The sequence below is a fragment of the Cryptomeria japonica genome, chromosome 9 (assembly GCF_030272615.1).
Source record: "Cryptomeria japonica chromosome 9, Sugi_1.0, whole genome shotgun sequence".
In the NCBI taxonomy this organism is placed as follows: domain Eukaryota; kingdom Viridiplantae; phylum Streptophyta; class Pinopsida; order Cupressales; family Cupressaceae; genus Cryptomeria; species Cryptomeria japonica.
The window spans coordinates 310,137,479-310,162,323 of record NC_081413.1 but is presented as its reverse complement, the minus strand read 5'-3'; the positions used below and the strand labels follow the sequence as shown (position 1 = coordinate 310,162,323).

At 36.4% G+C, this 24,845-nt stretch overlaps 1 protein-coding gene across 1 annotated transcript in view; it reads left to right on the top strand.

Annotated features, from left to right (window-relative positions):
* The window catches only part of LOC131079604 (katanin p60 ATPase-containing subunit A1), a 62,638-nt gene that overhangs the window by 2,568 nt on the left and 35,225 nt on the right, over positions 1–24,845 (top strand). Inside the window, exon 2 of the mRNA XM_058017605.2 lies at positions 1,607–2,129. Within this exon, the coding sequence (XP_057873588.1) occupies positions 1,607–2,129 (523 nt within the window). The remainder of the gene's footprint in view (positions 1–1,606; positions 2,130–24,845) is intronic.

Sequence of the window (24,845 nt, the reverse complement as noted above, 5' to 3'; positions counted from 1 at the left end):
TGGATACCCAAGTAAGAAAGCTAGTTGGAAAGTTTTGAAAATAATGAAAAAAAAGGTACACCAGTAAACCCTAAATTCCATTGTACAATTTCACAATAATTTAGAAGCCTTTTTCCTTAAGTTGTGAAGAACTATGTAAATGCAAGTGTTTAGGCTTCTTTGTATAACGTGATAAAATAAATATTAGGTGATTAAGTTTGAAAAGGAAAAATAAAAAACCTTTTGAAAGATCCTAAGAGTAGATTATTTAATTAAGCAATAATCAGATCCACCTAGAATTTTATGAGATGAGACAGTAAAATTGTAAATAGATAAGTTCACGTTTCAAAATGACAAAGGATTACGATTATTTAGCCCTAGGTGTGACTCGATGGCATTAAACTGTAAACTCACTTAGTGATCCAAAATGACACTCTTCTACCATATCTGGCCTTGTAACAGTCTGACAGAGAATGAATTGAACTCTGTTTTTCTCTAGGATGAAATTACAACGCAAAAATAGATTTTCGTGCATGGAATCAGTCTGTACCATGTGAAATTGACCTGACAATTTTTATGAGCTGTAAAAGTGGTTCACGCCACCTTCTGATATTTGAGTTTATATTGGTGACATGTACTCCACAATCAAACCCATAGGCAGGCCAATTCAATGGCTTGTGAACAAATAAAGAAGGCAACAAACAAGCATGCAATATGCTTACCTGTCACTAAGTATGCAGATTTTGATGTGGCAGTGAATGCTCAAATATGCTCCTTAAATGATGATTCAATTAGTAAGAGCCGTAGGTTTCAAATGATGTCTCTAGATGATTGATGTGTTAAAATGAACTAGGGTTTGGCCTTTTATACAACAACCTAGAATACAATTTGATTTGTTTTGCACTTCTAGTCAGCTTAGACTAGTTGAAGGGGGGCAACAGGGGTTGAATTTGAATTTTGAATTTTGAATTTTTAAAAGGTAGGGGTTGATTTCATATTCAAATATTGTTTCTAAGATTTTGGGAGTATGTCTAGGCAGCTTCTTTTTGAATTTCCACATTTCCCTAATGCCATTTAAAAGGTTACTTTGATGGAAAAACAGCCTGGAAGTGAATTTGTAAGCTAGTGTTTTGAGAAGGCAGGTTTTTCTGCTATAGGAGTGGCATCAAATATTGCAATTTCTTAAAAAGCTTCAAAGATAGGTGGTACTATTAAAATATGGTTCAGATGAGCAAGGGACTTAGCAATGAAATGGTATTATTAATTTACATGTGAATGATTATGCACGTGGACATGAAAACAATTTCATGCATTTCCCAAACCATCATGCATTATGATTTCCTTTACAACAATAATTTTCAATCCTGTGAGTGATTTAAAGCATAAGATGAATTGAATATCTGCTTCTTTTGATAAAGACAAAATGAGTCTGCTATTTCTTGAAATAATTTGAGCAGTTGTTGGGGTCCTAAGTACTTCCAAGTGCATATAGCATGGGTAATGTCTTCTATCTGTTAGTGCACAGTATATTAAATCTGTGCTTCACTTTGATATTATTACATAGAAACCAGTTTCTGTATTTCTGGAGAAGGTTTTATTGATTCTGACATGTGCATGATTTTATCAGACATTTGAGCATCCTGGACGATCCTTTAGTTCGTAACAAATGGATAAAATGCAAGAAAGATCTTTCAGAGGAATTAGAGGTTATAAAGCAGTTGGATGCCGAAAGACAAGCCTTCAAGGAAGCTACAGGAACCGCGAAGCCCTCTTCACCCAGTCTTCCCTCAAAACCATATATGTTTCAACCAGTAGAAGAGTATTCCTCCTTTTCTAGCAGTTTTGATGACCCTGATGTTTGGAGACCACCTAGTCGAGATCCTCAACAACAATATGGTAGTAGAAGACCAACAAGGGCAGGGCAGATGTCTGCTGCCCAGTCAAGAAAGGATGCTTCCTGGGCCCGTGGCTCTACTAGAGGAGGAGATGTGAAGGGTATTGGAACAGGGCTTAACCGTGGGGCTAAAGGTAATGCTGCAGGCACTTCAGGTAAAGCTGGTGTAGGAGGTCGAGGAATAGGAAATTCAGGGCAACAGGGCAAAAAGGGTGCCGCCGCCGGTCGGTCCACTCCAAACAAAAGGGATTCTCTGGTGATTGTTTAATTTGTTTTATTTTAGTGAATTTTTTTTGTCAATGAACTCTTCTGTCTTCTTGTCTGTGTATAAAGAAAACTTTCTTATTCTGTTCTTCAAGATTTGCATTAGCATTCCTCTTTTCTAATTAAAAACCTTTTTATGAAAAAATGATCCTGAGTGAACTGAATGAAATACCTGACCTGTTGTTTTACATCTGATGAAGTTCATTTTGATTAATTGGCAGAACGTCAATGGTTCTGAGAAGATAATCCCAGCTCAATCATCTTACTTTCTTTGGTTTGATTTGTTGAAAAGCATGTTGTTTTGAGTTTCAGAATTTCTGCGTGATGTTTATGAAAAATGTGTTGATTCTCATGTTTTTAAGATTTAGTACTTGTGTTAATTGCATGCATATTGTTTTATGGTCTTAATATATGTTCTTTAGTCTAGGGTAAGCAAGGGAATTTACTTTTTTTTTTTGTACAATTTGTATTTATTGCTTGTCTTGTAGGCAAATTTGGGAAAACCTGCCAAGAACCATTAGGCAACCACGAAACCAAGTTCTAAGCAAAATAACCTAAACAATGAATGAAAGATGAATTCACAATGCACAAAAACAAAGATCAAAACGATTATACCCCATAGCATCAAATTCATGATCTCCATTGTTCTTCTTATCTCCTTGCAAATATGCTCTCAGAAATTATGTGTGCACAAAGAAAATTTGAAAGCGTGATGATGATATGGTAGCACAAAGATATCGAAGGCGTGGTGGTTGAAAATAAGGGAATTGATCACAATTTACAGATTTTTGAAATTGGTTGAACTGACAAGATTGATTGTCAATCAACGGACGACATCACTTGAGAGGATGAGTTAAGTGATAGCAAATGGGAAAGTTGCACTTGCAAGTGGAGGAGAAAATAGAAATGAGGAAGAGTTAAGTGAAAATAAATACTGGAAATCTTTATTTTCAACAAAATTTGCCATTTGGAAGTGGAGGAAAGGAGTAGTGAGGAATAAGTTAAGTGGTGAAAGAGAGGAGTTAAATTGGAAAGAGGGAAGAGTTAAGTGGGGAGACTGTTGACGTGTATTTTGTACACTATCAAACACAGAATAAAATACCTAAAGGGTACCTTATCCTCTCTTGAGTAAAGCCTCCGAATGCTGAAGATGTCGCGAAAAGGATCAATCGGGATGACTTCAAGGTTCTTGTATGTAGGGTCTCTACGTGTGGATAAGCTCTCTGTGGTATGATGTGATTTGCTGGAATCACAAGGGGACTTACATTTGATGATTGAACTTCTGATTTGCTTTGAATATTGCTGGAACACAGGCTCTTACTAGCTTTGATTTGAAAAAAAAAGAAAAAAAAATGAGGGTGAGGAAAGGATCTAATCCTAACACTAAGAATGTAAGAACAATGAATGATTTTTGATGAAATTCTAACTAAGTCTTGTTTTGACATCACAGGAACATCTCCACAAGGTTAGTGCGATCTTCGAAGGAAAGCTTTATGATGTTCAAATCATCACTGCAGGCATAGACACCATCAGGTTGATGCATATCAATGAAGAAGCGACAATTGAAGTTAAGCTTAGGTTGAATGATTCCAGTTGACTACGCAAGGCAAGTCTGCAATCAACAAACTGCTAGTAGTATGGATATACGAATTCCACCATCAATCAAGCACATTTCTTCCACTCATCTAATAACATGAAATCAAATATGAGAAGTATAGAGACCATGCAAATTGTCGAATCGATCCATAAATTTCACCATTTCTTCAATGAAGTTACAAGTCTTTTACAACAACATCTTGGCAACAATCTTTGCCTTCTCTCTCTACTCTACTTTAATTGCTATTCTATCAACTAGCTAACTACTCTCTATCTGTCTTCTAACTGCTTTCAACTATATTCTAACTCCTGCTAATTGCCTTTACAAAATGAAATGCCAGGGCTTATATAATGCCCTCAATACAATTCGATGGCTTAGATCAATTCGAGATCAATGGCCAAGATTCAACAATGAAAACCCTAATTAGGGTTTGTTACAACCATTACATAACATTTAATGCTTGACCAATGATAAAATTGTATTGCTTGGACACATGTCCTCTCTAGAAAATTCCACCAATGGATAGCTGGGGTAGGTACATCGGAGTTTGTGCCACCTTCCATGAGTTCGGTACATTGAATCTGGAAATGCTAAGGTGGACCACACTGACTGGAGAAGTGATGACTAGGATGCCACCTCGTCTGACACTTGTAACTTGGTAGATATTCAACTTGATGTTGTTGAGAAGCTAGCTTTAATTAATTCATCTGGAACTATCTGCTTCTTCAACGAACCCTTGTTCTAACTTCTTGTGTCCTTGATTTGGAGGATGATTGTTGTACCTCGCCTTGGAATGCTGGATTGGAAGAGGTCGCCCTTATCTTGATGATGCTGGATCGAAGAAGGTTGTCCTTGTCGATGCTAGGCTGGAGGAGGTCGCCCTTGTCAATGCTAGGCTGGATCGAAGAAGGTTGTCCTTGTCCTTGCTTGATCGTCCTTGATCTGACTTGATTTTCCTTGAGGAGAGTCTTCCGACTTGTAGATCTTTCGAGCTTGGAGTCGCCATCTTGATACCTACACAACATTTCACAATTAATAATATATCTTGAAATCTAAAAATTAAACTTTAAAAGGAAGATTCAAGATTTTAATTTAGGAAACCTCATGATAAATCTTGAGTTATCATTTCCTAATTTAGGATTTTCAAAGCAAAATTTAAATCTTCAAAAATGGTGCCAAGGTGATTACGCCATACCTCCACTTGGGAATTAATTCTAAAAAAATGATGCAAAAATAGGAGAATTCGCTAGGCAAAATGTAGATCAAGACTCCTTTTAGCAAAATGCGCCTCCTTTAGCTTGGAAAAGAACTCCACCTTCCTCTTCAAAAATCTGGAAATTCGCCTTCAAATGTCTTCAAAAATCTGGAAATTATCCTCCAAACTAGCAAGAAATACGCCTCTCCAATAGCCTTCAAGATGAATTTCGCCTTCCTTAGTCTCCACACTTAGTAGAAATTCGCTCCACACAAGCTAGATTTCGCACCTTCAATTAGCTCTCCAATTTCGCACTTGAAAGGATGAGTGAATGATTTGAACTATGAAACAACACCTCCAATATATAGAGCGCTCACCTTCTACATCTCCCATAGGCCGACTTTGTGAAAATAGGCCAAAATAAACAAAAATTAATAAAAGAATAAGGCCGACTTAATTAAGCAATAAAAAAGGATAACTCAAGCGCTCTTCTTTTAACTTTAATTTAATAATAATTAATTTCGAAATGCCTCAATTAATTAAAAAAACGATTTTCCAAGGCTCAAAATTAATTATTAAATGCTATGCGCTTTTCATTAAATGCCAATTTAATTAATTTTTCCTTTTCAAATATTTCGAAGTTTGGCAATTCTAGCATCTAGTGCGATTTGCTAAAATAAGGCAAAAAATAATGAATTTTGATAACTTTCGCTCTAGTCCCTTGGAGAGGGACAGGAGCGCCTTAGCTAATTGCCCTTAAAATTTGTGGTTCTCGCAACTCCATTCCACCTTGAAGCACTTTAAGTATCATTCCAAACTTGTGCCTTGACCTGGATTCGTCCCAATTTGGGGAGGAAGGCTTGTTAATGTGTTTTTCGCCCTGGTCCCTTGGTGAGGGACAGGAGTGCCTAGGCAACTTGGGTTGATTCTCTCCTTTGTAGGCCACTCAAGTTATATTCAACGAATAAAACACACTTCCCTTGACCTCTTCAAATCGCGAAATTACTTAAATCTTGCAAGGATAATGCAAATTTGGAATTCAAGCTCCGGTCCTTCAGTGAGGGACGGGAGCACTTTTTCATTTTTAAGCCAATTCGTCCTTTGCTAGTCTTCCAAATTATCTTCAATGGATGAATCTTGCCCTCTTTCATTCATTTCAATCACGTAACTTGCCTTGCCTCTGCAAGAAATTTGTATTTTTAGAAAAGAGGGACGGTCCTTCAGTGAGGGACGGGAGCACTTTTGACATCTTGGCGTACCCTTTTGTTCTTTAAATCTCTCAATTGCGTCCAAGGCATAAAACATCCTTCGTCCTTCCCATCCAAGTCAAGTTTTGCCATAAAATATCAAACAAATAGGAGAAACTTGAAAAAGTGGCACGGTCCTTCAGTGAGGGACGGGAGCACTTTTTGTCATTTGGGTTGATTTACTCCTTTGTAGACTGCTTAAATTATATTCAATGGACAAAACATGCCCTCCTTGATCTCTTCCAATCATAAAATTGTCCTAATCCTGCAAGAACAGTGCAAATTTGAAAATCAAGCTCCGGTCCTTCAGTGACGGACAGGAGCGATTTTTGTCCTCAAGGCCAAATCACTACAATTTTCATCTCAAATTTCCTTTGCTAGGGAAGATTTCACCTTACTTCATGCTATGAATAAAAGTTAATGTCCAAAAAAGGTCTAAAATTGTGCATATAAAGAAAAGCGCTCTGGTCCTTCAGTGAGGGACAGGAGCGAATTTGACCTTCTAGGCAAAAAACTTCATCATTTCATTGTCAAGTCTGGATGCTCTATCATGCTCATTTCGTCCTTCATTGTGTCTTTGATGTCTCAATTTGTCCAAACAAGGTCAAGAATGACTCCACTAAGCTTTTTCGCTCTGGACCCTTGGTGAGGGACATGAGCGATTTGCCTTGGACCCTTGGAGAGGGACAGGAGCGCTTTTCGCTCTGGATCCTCAGTGAAAGACAGGAGCGAAATTTGACTTTTTGAACTCTCCATCAGGATAATTTTTATGGAATATAACATTTAAGTATAAGAAAGAAGAGTGTGACATTTCCTTCTATCTTTCTTCTTTCTTATACTTTAAGTTATATTCCATATATACTTTCAGGATGTTTGAGAGTGGTTTCAGACCTCCAGGAGTTATATAGCAAAATCTAGTTTTTGAAGGTTTTTCAGTTTCCAGACTTAGTCAAATTTCAGGATCAGGACATTCCAGACTTAGCCAAATTTTCAGGACATTCCAGACTTAGCCAAATTTCAGGATCAGGACTTCACTCAAGCCGGACTTGCTATCCTATTGATCTCCCCGACAACACTAAAAAATGCAAAGGCTAACTAACCAAACCCTAAAAGACCAAAAAACAAACCCTAAAAAGCAAAAAAGCAAGGGTCCCCATTTGCAATGGGGCGATGTGTGAAAACGTCACAACAGAGACAAATTAGCAAGTGGAGGAGATAAGAGGAAGAAGATTTGGTAAGTTGAGTGATAAGTGGAGAGAGAAATGGGAAGTGGAAGAGTTAAGTCGGCTGAAAATAAATAGAGAAAATTTATTTATTTCACCCACATTTGGTAGATAATTAAATACATTTAGAATTTATTTAATTACGAGGATTTTGAATGAAGGAATTAATTTATAATTATTTAATCATGGGAAAAAAATTAGAGGGATTAAACAATTAGGATAATTATTTAATCGTAGAAGAATGATAAAAATTGATTGATTAAGGACGAATAATGGATTTTAAATAAATAGTATAAAATTATTTAATTATGAGGAATTAGAAGAATAATTTTAGGCAAAAAGTTAGTGAAAACTGCCGTTGCAAGCCTAGGACAAATTTCAGTGTTTACATTTTGCCCCTCTTTGAGACAATGCGATTTTGAGCATTGTTTCAAAGAAAAATTGAGAAAAAAACATGTCCTAGTGGACCAAGGGATGGAGGTAGGATGCTCCCTCGAGAGATTGTTTATGTATGAAAGAAAGAAATAATCTCTCGAAAGAAGAATGTTAGAGGAAATGGCAGAAAAAAGAAGAATGGTTAGTAAAAAGTGAGGAATGTTAATTGATTGTAGAAAAAGGTTGATCGATATGAGATGAAGAAAAACTTGATTGATCAGATAGAATAGATAGCTTGGGATTGATTGATTGATCAATAGAACGATTGATTGATTGATAAAATGATTGATAGAAGAAATGTTAGCCAGAAGAAAGATTAGTGAGAAGAGAAGAAAAGTTAGTGTGATGAAGCTGAGCTTTCACTAGTGCACTTTATCATCATAGAGTGTTATTTGATATGGCAAATGGATGTGTCACACCATGGCATAGAAAACGAGGAGGATAATGCTATTACTTTGTAGAAAATAGGCATATTGCAGACAAGGAATGTTTCTATCCTAAAACTTTTGTATGTTAAGGGCCAAGGTATGTGCGACAACCACCAAGTGGATGTGCTAACACAAACACACAAGACATACTTGCCCCAAAACTTCACAAAAATATCCCAAAAGCAGAAAACTAAAACAAAAGACCATGAATCATCCTAGCCACTCTAATCACTTGTGGATATCCTTGAGTAGCAATGGAACATGACCGAAGATAAATTAATAAAAGATAAGACTCACTCAACCAAGTGAGTCAACAACTATTCTGATCTTGTTGTCAAGTTGATGGTTTGTGATAGGAGGATTATGATGTTTGGTTTTAGGAATGAAGTACCCCGTTTAAGACAAATACAGTTTCGTTTCGAGTATATTGTACTCTGTATAAGACAGAGGATAGTGATAGGAATTGTTTGATACGACAAGTTGATCTGTTTGATTGTTTGTCTGTTATTGCGTGATTTGTTAAGCGTAGTGTTGTATGTGTTTTCCATTTGTTGTCCGCTCAAATATTTGTCTTTGCAAGAGACAATTTATTGATGAATTGAAATAATTGTTTTTTTGGGTTTTTTTACTATTCTTAAATTTTTAGGTTTTTCAGAGTTATTTGATTTTTTTTTTGCTTTCTCTAGGACATTTATGAACGTTTTTGGAATTTTTTCAGGACATTTTACGAATGTTTAGGGATTTTTTTAGGACATTTTTTGATTTTTAGGGATTTTTTTTGACATTTTCTGATTTTTAGGGATCTTTTCAGGACATTTCCTAATTTTTAGGGTTGTTTTGGATTACAAGCAAGATGTATTTGTTTGCCCCCAATTTTTAGCAAGGAAAGGAATATTATGAATGGATGAAAGAACTGCTGAGATGGAGATTGATAGGAGAAAGATGGAGGTAGCTTATTATGGAATCAAAGTTGAGTTGGTTTCCAAGGACTATCTTGTGATGGGATAACAAGTTTATCCAAGCTAAGGGATTTGACAATATAAGACAATGGCATGGTGCATTGAATGGCATGTGGTCCACATGAAGGGACATGTCAAGAGGTTTTTGAAACCATGTTTTTGCATTTTTCTTTTTGTCCTTAGTTTTGATCAAGATCAAGGATGGAAAAGGGAGTATGGATGGAGATAGGATATAGATAAGATAAGCAAGATCAAAGTTGATAATGGATGATGGAAGCAAGAAATGGATAAGATGAGGGATATGGATTGAAATGTGTGGATAAGTTAAAGCCGATAAGATGCATGATGCTTATGAAGATCCTTACCCTTGTCAAGATCAAAGATTGAAAAAGGGAAGATGGATGAAGATAGGATGTTGGATGGTGGAGGATGAGGGATGATGGAAGATGTGGAGAGTAGGACAATGTGGATAAAACTTGGCCCCAAGTGTAGAGCAGAAGAGGATGATGGATTACACATCACGCTTGTTTGCTAGGTTTTCATCATGGTACTTGTTTAAGGTGCCTGTTTGCCAGATTTTCACTAGTGGACGGATTATTTCTTTATTTTTTTTATTGTTATTTGCGATTGGAAGATAATGGATGCATGATAGGAGATGGAGAAAGGACTTAAGCATCTCATTGTTGTTTAGATATGGTATCCTTGAAACATTTGCTACAATGGACCATGGCTATGAAGGTATACTCAAATATGTTAGTAGGATAATGAAATGGAAATGTGATGGGTGAGGAGATGGAACTAGGTTAAGGATTTAGGCAAAGGATTGGATAGGAGGAATGAAGGGTGGAAAAGAGTTGTTGGATAATGGATGGGATGTTGGAAGATTTGTCTATGAGGAGATGGAAATGTTGGGAAGATCAACATTGGAACACACCTTGAGGAATGGTGGAGTGATTGAGGAAAAGCAGATTTTGGATTTTGAGATTTTGATGGAGGAATGGCTATGCATTTTGGGACATAAGGACCCAAAATGGATAAAGGAGGTGAGGGAGGAATAGATTTGAAAGTTGGGAGATGTTTGGATTAAGGAATAGCAATTTTGGATGCCAATTTTGTTTTTTCTTTAGGAATCCACATGGTTTTTTATTTTTCTTTCTTTTTTGGTTCTTTGGAATGCATTGCTTCTATGAGCAACCTAGGAATCCACTTAGTTTTTTATTTTTCTTTTTGCTTGATGGGCCTTTGTGGCATTTTAGATATTTCTTTTTGCTTTTGGATCAAAATTTTCTTTGTTTTTACTTATTGTTTAGATGGGACATTTTGATCCTTGAATATTTGTGGATTTTCGGACTTGTGGATTTATGCTTGGCATCCAAATTGCTTTTAAGGAGAATGGAATTCATGGATGGATAGGAATGATATGAAGGTCTTTTGGGTGGGTTGATGTAAGTAGATGGTGGGAGGGTTCTCAAAGATGTGTGCCTTTGCTGATTCTAAATAGGGGATGGAGGGATATAAGGACCTAAAATGGATGGAAGGGATATATGCATGTTTGGATTTAGATCGAGGGATGTGAGATTTAGTAGGGATACCAATGTCTTAAGAGTGAGCTATGTAACCGAGGCCATGGCCATCAGGATTTGCTTTGGTATTGAGGGGTTCTAAAATGCCTTGTTCATGTAGGCCTAATCCTTTGCCTTGATAATGCATGCTTTGAAAAATCTTTTTACCAATTGGATATTTGTTACTTTCAAAACAAGACATGAATCCATTTTGAGGGGGATATGGTATGGAAGAAATGATAGGCTCATGGAGTAAACCAAATAGGATGAAGGTGGAGGAACCGATTTGATATGTAGGGCGTTCATGAACAACTTGGGTAGAGGTGATGGGATCATGAGGTGGATCAACATCATGAGGGGGTTTAGAAGGCATTGTAGGATCTTGAGATGGATTTGGATCATGAGGGGGATTAGGAGGAACAATGGGATCTTGAAATTGATAAGGAGGATTACGAAATAGAGATGAAGGGATACTTTGGTCTTGACAAGGAGGAGGATCACCGAATTCCATTTTAAGGGTGCTTTGCTGTTGACTTTCAATGGGATCACTGGAAAGGATGAAAGGGATATCTTGATCTTGCTCACGGAGTGGGTTATGAATGGGATGTGGAAGGATGTTTTGCGCTTTAGATAGAAGGGGATCATTTTGGATGGAATGACAAGGGATGGTGGGATCATCAAGGGGAATGAGATATTTGTCAAATTTTGGATGCAATGGGGAAAGCTTTGGGATGTTGATCTTGATCTATTTCAAGACTTATTTCTTCATGCTTTGGATTATCCTCTTGACATGGGGTTGGCCTTTGAATATGTATGGGGGATTAGTGGAAGGAGTCCTTATTTTGGTATGAGGGGAATGGATTTGGAATGGGACTCTCTAGAGTGAGCTTGCTTGGAAAAGGGGCATATAGTGGCATTGGATCTAGGATTTCTGAATCATGGATGGGGTTTGTATCAATAAATGGAGTAGATTGGATTTTTATCGTAGATAGCCCTTGGGGGTAAACTTGAAAGGTGTCATTAGATGCATCACTTGATGGAGATGGTGTGGATTGATCTTGTGAAGCTTTAGGAGGTGAAGGAATGGTAGGAGACATGGAGGCTACTTGAGAGTCAATTTTTTCATGGGAGGATGAGCCATTGCTTGACATAGGTATATGATTTTACTAGTTGCAGCTGTTGATACTGAATTGTGGGTTGAATTTGTTGCTGGTACTATATAGCTGGTTTCACTTGTAGTTGGTAATGTATGGTTGGTTGAACATATTGTTGTTGTTGTACCGTTTGTCTTGGTTGGTGGAATTGTGTCACTAGTTGTTGATTCATTTGAGGAACACTTGATGTATTGGGTTGAAATGTACTTGCTAGTGTTCTTGTTGTCGCTTTTGGTACCACTATTGCATACGGGTTTGTATATGTGTTGATTTGAGGTGTTGGTGACACCTTGTCAAACTAAGGATTGACAAATTGTTCAAACATTGGTTTTGGGTGAATTTGTAAAGTTAAAAGAACTACACACTCTATTTAAAGGCATTTTTGTCTCTTGTTCAGAAACAGGTTTTGTGTTTGCTTGTTCGGAGACTTGATTTGTTTGAAATTGTTGTGGGACAAGATTTGTTTGCTCATGGGCTAAAACCGATTGTAGTTTTGAGTCACTATTAGGGATTGGTACTTAGAACTTGATGCAAGCTTTTCTATAGCTCATTTGAAGTACCTTAAATGATCCTTAAATATCAGTTTGTCCAAATTTTTCTTAACTCTGGGATCATTCATTGTTTCACTAATTTCATCTTGATGAACATTTGTCAAAGAGAGATGACTTTCATGTGAGGACATTGAATTTGAAGGTGACACATTGTTTGTAATCTCAAATCCTTGTTTGGAGCCTTGCAACAAATTTGTCAATAGTTTCACATAATGGTCTTCATCCCACGATTGGCACAATGCTAAACAAACCGTCAGTAACACAAAAATCTGCCTTTTAAGAATTGCATCAACGAAAAACAAATTCATGTGCTATAAATTTTACCCTTTGTTTCATAAGATGTGTCACAAATACATATTTTCCTGAAAAGCAGAAAATTGTTTTATCTCATAATTTGACCATTTGATCAATTGATTAATTTTTTAATTGATTGTTTGCCCATTTAACTAATTAGACGTGAGATTGATCCTTTGAATTGTCAATTTAATCTAGGTTTGTGAAATCGATCTATATAACCACCTAATTAATCTAGATTGTGCATTTGATCAATTTAACCACATAATTAATCTAGATTGTAAAATTTGTCAAATTAAACCCCTTATTAGGCTTAATTGTGAATCCATTAAACCCTCAATTAGACGGTAAAATTGATTCACATGTTCGATTCATTGCCATTTAATTAGCTAAGTGTGAGATTTATTGATTTTCATTTGCATTGTATGATTTAAAATCCAATCAATATACCACTTAATTAACCAAATGTGTGATTAATCAAATTTTTATTTGCATTGTATGATCAAATTTAAAACACCAATCAATTTATTAGCTATCCAACAATTGCATTAAACATTAATGAAATAGCCAATTACATCACTGGATTCCACAATTACATTGCCAAGATCTTGTCACATAAAAAACTCACAATTTTTTTGTCAGATTTAAACATGTCTTCATGTTGGGTTCACCAGAAAATGTCGTAGGTAAATTTAGGAAAACTTGCAAAGGACCGTTAGGCAACCACGAAACCAAGTTCTAAGCAAAATAACCTAAACAATCAATGAAAGATGAATTCACAATGCACAAAAACAAAAATCAAAACGATTATACCATCATAGCATCAAATTCATGACCTCCATTTTTCTTCTTATATCCTTGCAAATATGCTCTTAGAAATAATGCGTGCACCAAGAAAATTCGAGAATGTGATGATGATACGATAACAAGAAGATATCAAAGGCGTGGTTGTTGAAAATAAGGGAATTGATCACAATTTATAGATTTTTGAAATTTGTTGAACGGACAAGATTGATTATCAATCGATAGACGAGATCACTTGAGAGGATGAGTTAAGTGATAGCAAATGGGAAAGTCGCATTTGCAAGTGGAGGAGGAAATAGAAATGAGGAAGAGTTAAGTGAAAATAAATATTGGATTTTCCAACAAAATATGCCATTTGAAAGTGGAGGAAAGGAGTATTGAGGAATAAGTTAAGTGGAGAAAGAGAGGAGTTAAAATGGAAAGAGGGAAGAGTTAAGTGGGGAGACAAATCAGCAAGTGGAAGAGTTAAGTGAGGAAGAAGATTTGGTAAGTTGAGTTTAAGTGCAGAGAGAATGGGAAGGTGGTAGAGTTAAGTGGGATTGAAAATAAAATTTATTTATTTCACCCACATTTGTTAGACAATTAAATAAATTTAGAATTTATCTAATTATGAGGATATTGAATGAAGGGATTAAATAGTTATGAATAACTATTTAATCATGGAAAAACAATTAGGATAATTATTTAATTGTAGAAGAATGATGAAAATTGATTAAGAATGAATAATGGATTTTAATTAAATAATATAAACTTATTTAATTAAAGATTTTAGAAGAAGTAATAATTAACTTAGAAGAATAAAATTAGTCCTAATTAATTAATAAAATTATTTAATTAGTTTTAGACGAAAAGTTAGTGAAAACTGCTGTTGCAAGCCTAGGACAATTTTCAGTGTCTGCAGGTTGCATTTGAATTTTACATTGGATTTGTGTTAGGCTAGAAATGAACATCAGTTAGGATAAAAAGTTTATACTTTTGTTTATCAAACATTGATTTGTGTAAAAAATAAAACAATAAAAAGTTTGCCCAGATTTTCCATTAGACACTAAAAGTTCATAAAAAGATTAAGAACATAAGAACACAAGATTTGTTGTGGAAAACCCTTTCGTGTGGAAAACCACAACATCAAAATATTTTTATTAGCATGAATGGGCACCAACCCAAATTACAAAGAAATTGATGAAAGTGAGCACCAATTCTCACATAGCACCAACTGTGAACAACAAGGGCACCGACCCAAAATAGAAGAAAAACTCCAATACTCAGTTCTGCTGAAATCTCAATGTCAAACATAAGTTACTCAGGATCTACACTTAGCTCAGATCAACAACTCCAGAAATATGCAAATATATATATATGTAAGAACCCAACTTGGCTCTCCTCTGCTGACTGTTTCTTTTGAATGCAATAGATTTGAATTCGTTTTGGTTTTTGAATGTTTCTGGATTTTTTTTTGTGTTTTTTTTTTGGTAATAATGAGCAATGAAACAATACTGGAATAAACTCCTATGCTTAAAATAATACTGGAACAATAATATTACTGCTGGAATTAATTTACGAAACTATCAAGGGAATGTTTGTTCTGTTTTATGGCCAATATGCTTGGAAAACAAATTCATTACAATGTAAGATAAAAACCTGATTTTTGCTGTCCCAGTAGTTGAAAAAAATCTGCCAACTGCAAATTTCAATTTTTTTGAAAAATTACTGTTCACGCGGTACTGTAGCAATCCGTACGGCGGCACTATTCACGCGGTACTGTTCACGCGGCACTGTAGCAGTCCGTACGCGCGGTACTGTAGCGTTTACTGTAGCGCGGGTACTGTAGCAGCAATTGTATTTTGAAATGATTGCTTCAATTCTGATTTTTAATGGCTGCCAAATGAAACTGTAGGTCTGCAATTGATATATATTCGAAAATCTGCATACCCTAGATGTCTTCCCTTCTTTTTAAAGCCCAAATAGAACTCCAGAATGAAGCTCTCCTGAAATGCCAAATTCAGTGGATATTTCACCACCTCAAATGGTTGCAACACTGAAGAATTGTCGCTCTCCAATGGCTGACTGAATCAGAAACCCTTGGCTTCTTCTCCCAAGTTCATAACAAACAAATATCAATTCTCTGGATGGATGATATAAAATGAGCTCTTAAGTCCCTTCTTATTCTTTCTTATGAGAGCTCGAACACTTTCTTGGCCAATGTGGGATTAAAGACATATTCACACATTATAATATTAAAGTGACTTTATTATTATAAAGTTACTTTATAACTTTATAATAACATTAAAATATTTAAATAAATCACTTAAGTCACATTTAATTAAATTAATTAAATATAAAGTCACCTTTTTTAATTTTATTTTATTTAATGACTTAATAAGAAATTAATTTAATCAATTTCTCCTTATTTCTCCACTTAGCCTTCGGAGAATGTAAAGGCTAAGAACTCCAATGAGATGCTAAAAAGGTGGGGACATTACAATATATATACTCCTACAAATTTCATAAACTCATCATCTGATTTAAAATTCAGTCACCTTTACTATATCAATAATAACACAGACTCAGCAACAGTACTCATCACTTCTAGTAATATGCCTTCATCGTAGAATAAAGATTATCTGCTAACTTTCTATCATGTGAAGTTGTAGGACCGGCTGATGCATCTTCTGTACTTGACTGATTTTCTGTTGTTCCATCCGTAGAATGTGAATCAGCACCTTCATTTTGATTGTTAGTAGGTGTATTTCCAACATTGTTGCTTGCTGTCCCAACATGTGGATTGGTAGGAATTGGCTGGCCAACATTTTCAGCTTCATCACCTTGCAAGCTATCATCACAACTTTGCAATCTCTTAGAAGAATCAGCAATCTCATGAATTTTCACATTAGTGCTTTCAATTATTTTGTGCAATCTCTTATTGAAACATTTGTAGGCCTTTTCATTTTGAAGAATATCCTAGAAAAATACCCTTATCTGCTCTAGGATCAAATTATCTTCACCTCTGCTAATTTAACATGGGCTGCCAAATTTTTTAAAATACTTAACAGTTGCTGCCCTACCATTCCATAATTCATATGGTGATTTGTTATGCTTTGCCCTTACAAAACTCCTATTCTGAATATAGATGGCTGTATGAACAACTTCTTTCCAAATACAATCACTTACCTTAGATTCATTCATCATGCTTCTTGCCATCTTTTGGATTGATCTGTTCTTTCTCTCAACCACCCCATTTTATTGAGGTATCCTAGGAGTTGAAAATTGTCTCTTAATACCATACTTTTCGCAAAAACTCACGAACTCATTATAGGTAAATCGAAGACATTTGATTTTCAGTCCCTTCTCATTTTTAACCAAAGCTTTGAAAGCTTTGAACTTCTCCAAGGTTTCTGATTTTTCCTTCAAAAAGGCCACCCAAGTTATACGTGAGTGATCATCAATTAATAGCATAAAGTATCTCTCACTTTGTATACTTGCAGTTCTTGTTGGTCCACACAAGTCAATATGAACCAACTCTAAAGGCATTGTGCTTGAGTATTCTTTAGCTTTAAAACTGCTACGAGTTTGTTTGCCCAACTGACAATCTTTACACAATATATCGGATGGTTTAGTGAGCTTTGGCAAGTCTCTCACCACTTCATTCTTGCTTATCTGAACAAGACTATCAAAACTTATATGACAAAATCTCCTGTGCCACAACCAAGATTCATCAAGTACACTTAAACAACAAGTTTCACTTGTAGCATCATCAAAAATGTATAAGTTATTCACTGCCCTATTAGCTTCAGCAATATGAATACCATCTTTACTAATTTTACAACAGTCATAATTAAAGATTAGACTATGACCTTGATCACACAACTGACTGACACTAAGTAGATTATGTTTCAAGCCTTCAACAAACAACACATTCGTAACTTTAGTCTTACCATCATTCAACATGAGTGTACCTTTACCAACAACTCTAGCAAATGAGTTTCCACCAAATCTAACCTTACCACCAATGTATTTCGTGAGAGTTAAGAATTTACTCTCATCTCCGGTCATGTGTTTGGAGCAGCCACTATCCACATACCAAATATATCTCTCATTTTGTGCAAGAAGAGCTGTTTGCACAATGAAGGACTTAGTTTCAACTTCCTTCTCCTTCTTCCTCCAAACTTTGGTTTCCTTCACACTGTTCTTAACATCCTTCTTCAAAAAATCTGTTTTGTGATTCTTACAAAATCTTGCACTATGCCCAATGTTATTACATTTATAGCAAACATAAGTATAATCTCTCAGAGGAGCAAAAGAGTTCTTGCTTGCAAAACTGAAATTATTTCTAAAAGACATTCTACAACTTGCTGCCTTGTGTCCAAAATAGTTACAAGCAAAACAATAACCATGGAAGAATGAATGATTAAACCTGGTTAAGTGTGCTTGTCTAGCACTGAAAGGTTGCTTGAAAGTATTATTTCTGGTTTTTGTTGATGCAAACTTTGAGTTTTCTCCATTAGTAGTCTGCTGTCCTACCTTCGAACTTTCTCCTTCATCGATACCAACACCACTCTTGTTTGAGGACTGTTTTTGAGAAGCTAACAGCTTGTCCAATGAAAGTGAACCTTTTTGATTTATCTCGTCATGATTTAGCAATGTGGCTGATTTTTCTATCTTCCTTAGAGAAGCTATCTCAGCTTCAAGTTTTCCACAACTTTCAGCCTTAACCTTAATCTGATTTTTCAAATTCTCTTCAAGTTTCTTAGCCTCATCAATCTGAAATTTCAGATCATTCATTTGTTTTTCTGCGTCGTCAAGAGCTTGTGACTTTGTATCTTTTTCTTCAGTTTCCTCCTTGAGCCGCAACTTTAGATTCAAGTTTTTCTTCTGAAGACTTTTGATTTCACTAAGAGCGCTAATCAACTCTTGTTCAAGATCCACTTCTCCATCTTCTTCATCAGGGACATCTTCATCATCTTGATTTTCAACTTGAGATTCTTCTAGGGCCGTGAACAAGATTTCATCATTCAGAGATTCTTCTTCACTTCCTTCAGACGAATCACTTTCCTTCTTTGAAAATAGACTTCTTAGATTTCCAACTCTTCTTGTCTTTTCCTTTGAACTTCTTTTTGTAGGACTTAGGCTTCTTTTCATTTCCACTATCTTCATCATTCTCATAAGGACATCTAGCTGCAAAATGCCTAGCCTTTCCACAGTTGAAGCACTTGAGAGGCATCTTCTTCTTTTATTTGCTGAATTCCTTCTTTACTCTTTTCATGAACAAAGCTTCTTTTGAATCTGACTCAACATCAGAACTATCACTTGACACTTGCTCATTTTTTTTGCCTTTCTTTGAGGCTTTGAAGGCAGTTTCTCTTTTAGATGATTCAGTGTTTGTCCTCATCTCATATGCTGCTAGTATACCATGAAGCTTATCAATGGTCATTTGATCAAGGTCAGCCATCTCCTTAACAACAGAAATTTTTGCATCAAATCTTGATGGTAGAGACCTTAAGATTTTTTGTATAAGAATTTTATCATCAATTGATTCTCCTAAGCCTTTGAGAGAATTAACCACTTCATCAACCCTTAGGAAGTATGCTGCAACTTTTTCATCTTCTTTCATTTTCAGACTTTCTAATTGCATTCTGTGAGTTTGAAGCTTGGCCTTTTTCACTTTTTCATTTCCTTTGTAGGCATTTTTCAATTTATCCCACATAGCTTGAGCACTGTCATAGTGCATGACTTTCACAAACTTAGATTCTGACAACCCACACAAGATAGCAATCATGGCCTTTGCATTTCTTTCAAAGGCTCTCTTTTCATCAGCAGTATACAGAGGATTTTGAGGAGTATAGCCAGTTGAAATAGAATTCCAGCTATCAAAACCCAGTGAGATCAAGTAGGCTTGCATTTTGACACATCAAAAGGCATAGTTTGATCCATCGAATAGAGGAGCTTTATTTGTTGCTAATCCTTCTAAAGCACCCATTTTCGAATCCCAACAAAATCAACCTTCAAGATTTTAAGCCAAACCAGAAGGTACCCGCTCTGATACCAATTGAGAAACACTCAAGAAACACTGAGGTGGGGGGGGGTGTGAATCAGTGTTCCAAAAGCTTACCTAGATTTTCAATTAGACACTGAAAATTCATAAAAAGATTAAGAACACAAGATTTCTCGTGGAAAACCCTTTCGGGTGAAAAACCACGACATCAAAATATTTTTATTAGCATGAATGGGCACCAACCCAAATTACAAAGAAACTGACGAAAGAGAGCACCAACTCTCACACAACACCAACTATGAACAACAAGGGCACCGATCCAAAATAGAAGAAAAACTCCAATACTCTATTCTGCTGATATCTCAATGTCAAACATAAGTTACTCAGGATCTACACTCCGCTCAGATCAACAGGTCTAGAAATATTCGAATATATATATATATATATATATATATATACACTCCCACAAATTTCATGAACTCCTCATCTTCTTTAAAACTCAGTTGCCTTTACTCTGTCAATAATAACACAAACTCAGCAACAGTACTCATCACGTCCAGTAATATGCCTTTACTCCTTGTCTTTCAAGACAATGACTTTATTGGCTTTCCAAAGGTATCAAAGGGCCAGAGATGGGATTGGTGACTAAATTGTCCTTGATCCATGACCAAAGCCTGTTTTAAGGTACAACTTAACAAGTTTCAATATGTTCTCCCACCAAACCCAATTCCTTTCCTATTTTGGTAGCATCCAAGCCCAAATTTTGATTGTAGTTAGATAATCGAGAAGAAGATGAGAGGTAGTTTCCTCAGCTTGATTATGCGATATGCATTAGTATTCCTCAAAAGTTCAATATTTTATTGATGGTATTGGGATATGATTTTATTGTGAGCCATAGTAGCATTCTATTTACATGACAAACTGGAAGTGTAAATGGATTTCAAAAACGCAAGTGGAAAATGGGAAAAACATGGGAAAAACCCAATAAATTTAAAATGTGAAAATACTGATAAAAACATGGGAAAGAAATCCGCTGTTGTTATTTAATGCCAAATACAGTTGATAGAAAAAGAAACAAAATTCTAACAGAAGAAAGTAGTAAGGATTCAATGTTGCCAAGTACTCTCAAATTCTTGGTAAGTATCAAATTCTCTATCAAGTCCATTGTAATCATTACAATTTTACAACTTTCATCTTAAAGTACAAATCAAAAAGTGAAAACACAATTAACCTTATAAGGCTTCTAGATTACAAAATATGGAGTGAAAGCAGATGTCCTTGAGAAGCACACTTAAACACAAGTATTTCTCGCAGAAAACCCTTTTGGGTAAAAACCCATGGCATCAAGAAACTTCCATTAACTTAAAATGGGCACCAACCTAGATTACAGAGTAATAACTATCAGAGAGAGCACCAACTCTCCTCTCAACACCAACTGAGAACAATTAGAGCACCAACTCCAAAAACAAACATTGAGGCACTGACCTCTAAATTTCTTCTTGACTTAAACAAATCTCAAGACCCCTCTGATAAATCTATTATTGACTTTTCAGCTAGTAGTTATAGCATCCTCAATCATCTTCAACATATGAAGTAAAATAAAGCACACACAATATTTTGTCCAAATGAAATTTTGTAAGCCTAGTGTCACACATAAAATCAACTCCCTTTCTAAAACATGCTACCAACTATCTCAACCTCTTCGTTCCACACCAATCAAGAGATAATATGTTCGGCTTAAAATGTAACTCTTAGCCCACAACAGTCTCTGTTTTTGCAATTTGTAATGAGAAAACCACATATCACGCTCTGATGAATGCTCCAGAAAATACTCAAGACCATGAATAAGAAAGTCGATACAAAAAAATATCACTCTCCACACCCAGCCATAAATTAGTTTTTTGTATATATGAGACATCCACACACATGTATTGCCCAGCACGACAGAAGAAGAGAAACATTTTAATCAATGTGTTAAAAAACACAACCTCAGCCCCCACCCATCTTACTTGGCATAGCCCGTTTACATGTAGTCGATTCGAAAGTTGACACACACAAAAAAAACTTCTACCAACTTCCGTTACATGCTCTAGCAACCTTCATAAAAGAACTTGTATTTTAAAAAATCCTTGACATTTAAAATGCTAGAATCAAAATTAGTATTTGTAATGCATGACCTCCACACAACCGATGAAGGAATGGCACAAAACATGGGAAAAGTTATCTCCATTACACAAAACAGCTACCAGACCTAATGGTTTAAAAAAAAACGTTGGCAAGACATTTACGCCATGTCAATGAAGACACAACTTCACCCCACAACCCAAATTTGGCTCACGACTTAAAGAGGATTCGTTTAAGAGAAATGTCCCAACTTGAAGGGAAACCCTGAAGGAGGTTAACAAAGATAAAGTGGATGAACTCCTCTTGGGAAGTGTTTTTCCCTTTGGATGCCTCATCACCTTTCGTTAGCCTACTATATAGGTGGAAAGCTCACCTAATTACGGTCTTATTGTATCTAAGATACACGATGACAATGAACAGCTCCTCCTAACAATCTCTTTATATTTTAGAATAATGGTGAATGTGGCTTATAACCATGGATGAAATATGCAGCTAGATTTCTTTCAATAATGTGATTTTTCTGCCAATCCAAATCTTGTGCTTTGCTATCATTGTATAGTTTAGCTATAACTCCTGAATTGACTTCACTTGCCACAAACAAGAAATTACTTCCACTGTTTACTAACTTGGCTTTGGGCTTTGTATTATGTTAATTTGGTTTTGAGTAAGGAGATTTGTCTTAGAAAGCTTGAGCTGCTTTTCAGCAGTCTCTGTTTGCTAGGGGCACTGAGATCCCTAGCATGTGAAATGATGCCCTTTATTTCTTCCTTGGAGAGACTCTCACCTTCCTATCTTTGAGCATTTACTTAATCCCTAAGTTACTAGATACATGGGTAACTAAGTATGTACTGCTCTTGAATGTGTTTGAGTATGAATAGTAGCCTGGGTATGCCTTTTTACCTGAGGTTTGTATTGGTGAACTGGGGTTCGTATGAGTGATCTTGGAGGATAAAATGTTTATTATGGAAAATGTAACCATCTGTTGGTCCTGCAAAGAGGTATGTATCATCTCAACTATTGCCCTCTAGCACTTTGCTTGGCTTCCTGAATGACTTTTGTTGAAAAATATGGCCGTCGATGGCTTTGTCGATGCTATGTTGGCAAGTTACACTCATAAATTTTCTTGGCTTGAGAGTGAAATGATATAGAAAGATGGAATTAATTGGGTTCAACTCTTAATTGAAAAAACAAAGTTAGATACAAATGATCTCAAATAACCAATTACTACTTTTTCACCCTAGTTTTTGATTAAGGCAAAAACAAGTTTTGAGGGGACCTGAAACCTTTTACAAAAGGAAAGATTAGTCTAGACTTAACAAGGAGTTAAGCCAACAAAGATCACTAAAATTGAACAGCCCCATATATAACATTGTCCACATTACAACAAAGGGGCAAAGACCAGACAGAGCGAAAAGACAAAAACAGGGACAAGCAGAAAAAACAAGACACAAAAAAGCTAGCAGAGAACCAGCACAGACACAACAACAAACCAACCCTAAACCAACAATTTCATTGCCCGTTCCATCTCTTTTTCAATCTCTATCATAGTGTTGGTGATCTTCTTGAGCTTCTGAAATTCAGGAGGAGGTCTGGCTGCCTTTCTCTTCAACGTACCTCTGGTTCGTTTGTTGGGTCCCGAGGAGATGTCCTGCTCAGTATTAGCATCCACATCCACCACATCCTTCAGTTGGAACTGCTCTTCAAGGCTGCAAATTATATTATTGAAGCTTTCTACAGTGGCACCAATCACCCCACGACTAGTTTTAACAATTGCTTTGATTAGGCTGGCTGATTTTTCAATTCGCTAGGTCTAAAGTGTTGCATGTGGGAGAAGGTCTACAACTAGGGTTTGCCGACGTGGACCACCCATCCAGGCTCGATGGCGGGGTTCCCTCCTGCAAGTGGAGGAGGTGGTAAGGCTTCCTCCACGATGGTAAGGCCCTCGTTTTTCCTTCCTGCTTGCATTCATTTTTCTCGCATTCATTGTGCGTGAAGTTACTCTGTTACTCGTATTGTTGTACATGTTGCCCTATGGGCGAGCATTCAATAGGGCCGATGATTAACTCGATCCAGTCACCGGTTTCTAAGGCCGAGGTCGACGGTGTTAATGGTAAAACCTTTCAAGATGCCATTATTGGCCCGGTTATGCAGGTTCCGGATGAAGCCAAGTTTGTTCTGGTAAGTGATTCCGAACCAGGGAGCGATGGCGGTGGAGGAAACCTCGATAAGGACCCTCCCTCTCCTTTGCCTACCTTGTCCATTTCGCCTAATGAATCGATGGCTAGGGCTATAGATTTGGAAAAGGCTAGGCTGCAAGACATAGCTATTTTTTTTGCAGCTGCTGACATTGATAGATGCCCGACTAGAAAAATTATGGATGACTGGATGAAAAATGTTTGGATAAATAAATTAGGGTTTAAGTTTTCTTTTTGCAAAATGGTTCAAAAAGGTCTGTTCATTATTTCCTTCAATGACAATAAATCTCAGGTAGAAATTCTTAAGAAGCAATTTTGGGCCGTGGGGAAAACCACATTTAGGGCTCTTAAATGGTCAATTGATGCTAACAATGAGGAAATACTGGCTCTATCATGCCCTCGTTGGATCCAAATCAAGAATCTTCCTCTCGTTTTTTGGAATTTTATTCCTCAAATCGTGGAACCTATAGGCAGAATGATAAGGGTAGACCGCTTGTCGAACCTGGTTCCTCACCTAGATGCCCGAGTTCTTGTTTCCGTTAACCCTGGTGTAGATATTCCCAGGTTTATTGTCATTAATCTTGGAGATAAACAATTTACCTGTCTTGTTGAAACCCTAGGCAAACTTAATGCTTGTTTTCTGTGTAGGAAGGGCATATTAGAAGATCTTGTCCTATTATTAATGCCAGGAAGAGGGCTTCTAAAAACCCTACCGACCATGTGTCCAAACTTGTCTCTTACGAAGATTACCCTTCCACTTCAGCCCCCAATCTGGGCGGCGTCTCTCCCTTAGTGGGCAAGCTTGATTCTCTCAAAGATGCTATTAATAAAGCTGTCTCAGGCTTCCCGAGTGAGAAAGAAGTAATACTCCCTTCTATTGATAATTCTGTCATCTTTGGCACCTTCAATGCCGACCCTCCTTCACATTTTGCTGTGTTAGAAGCCATTTTG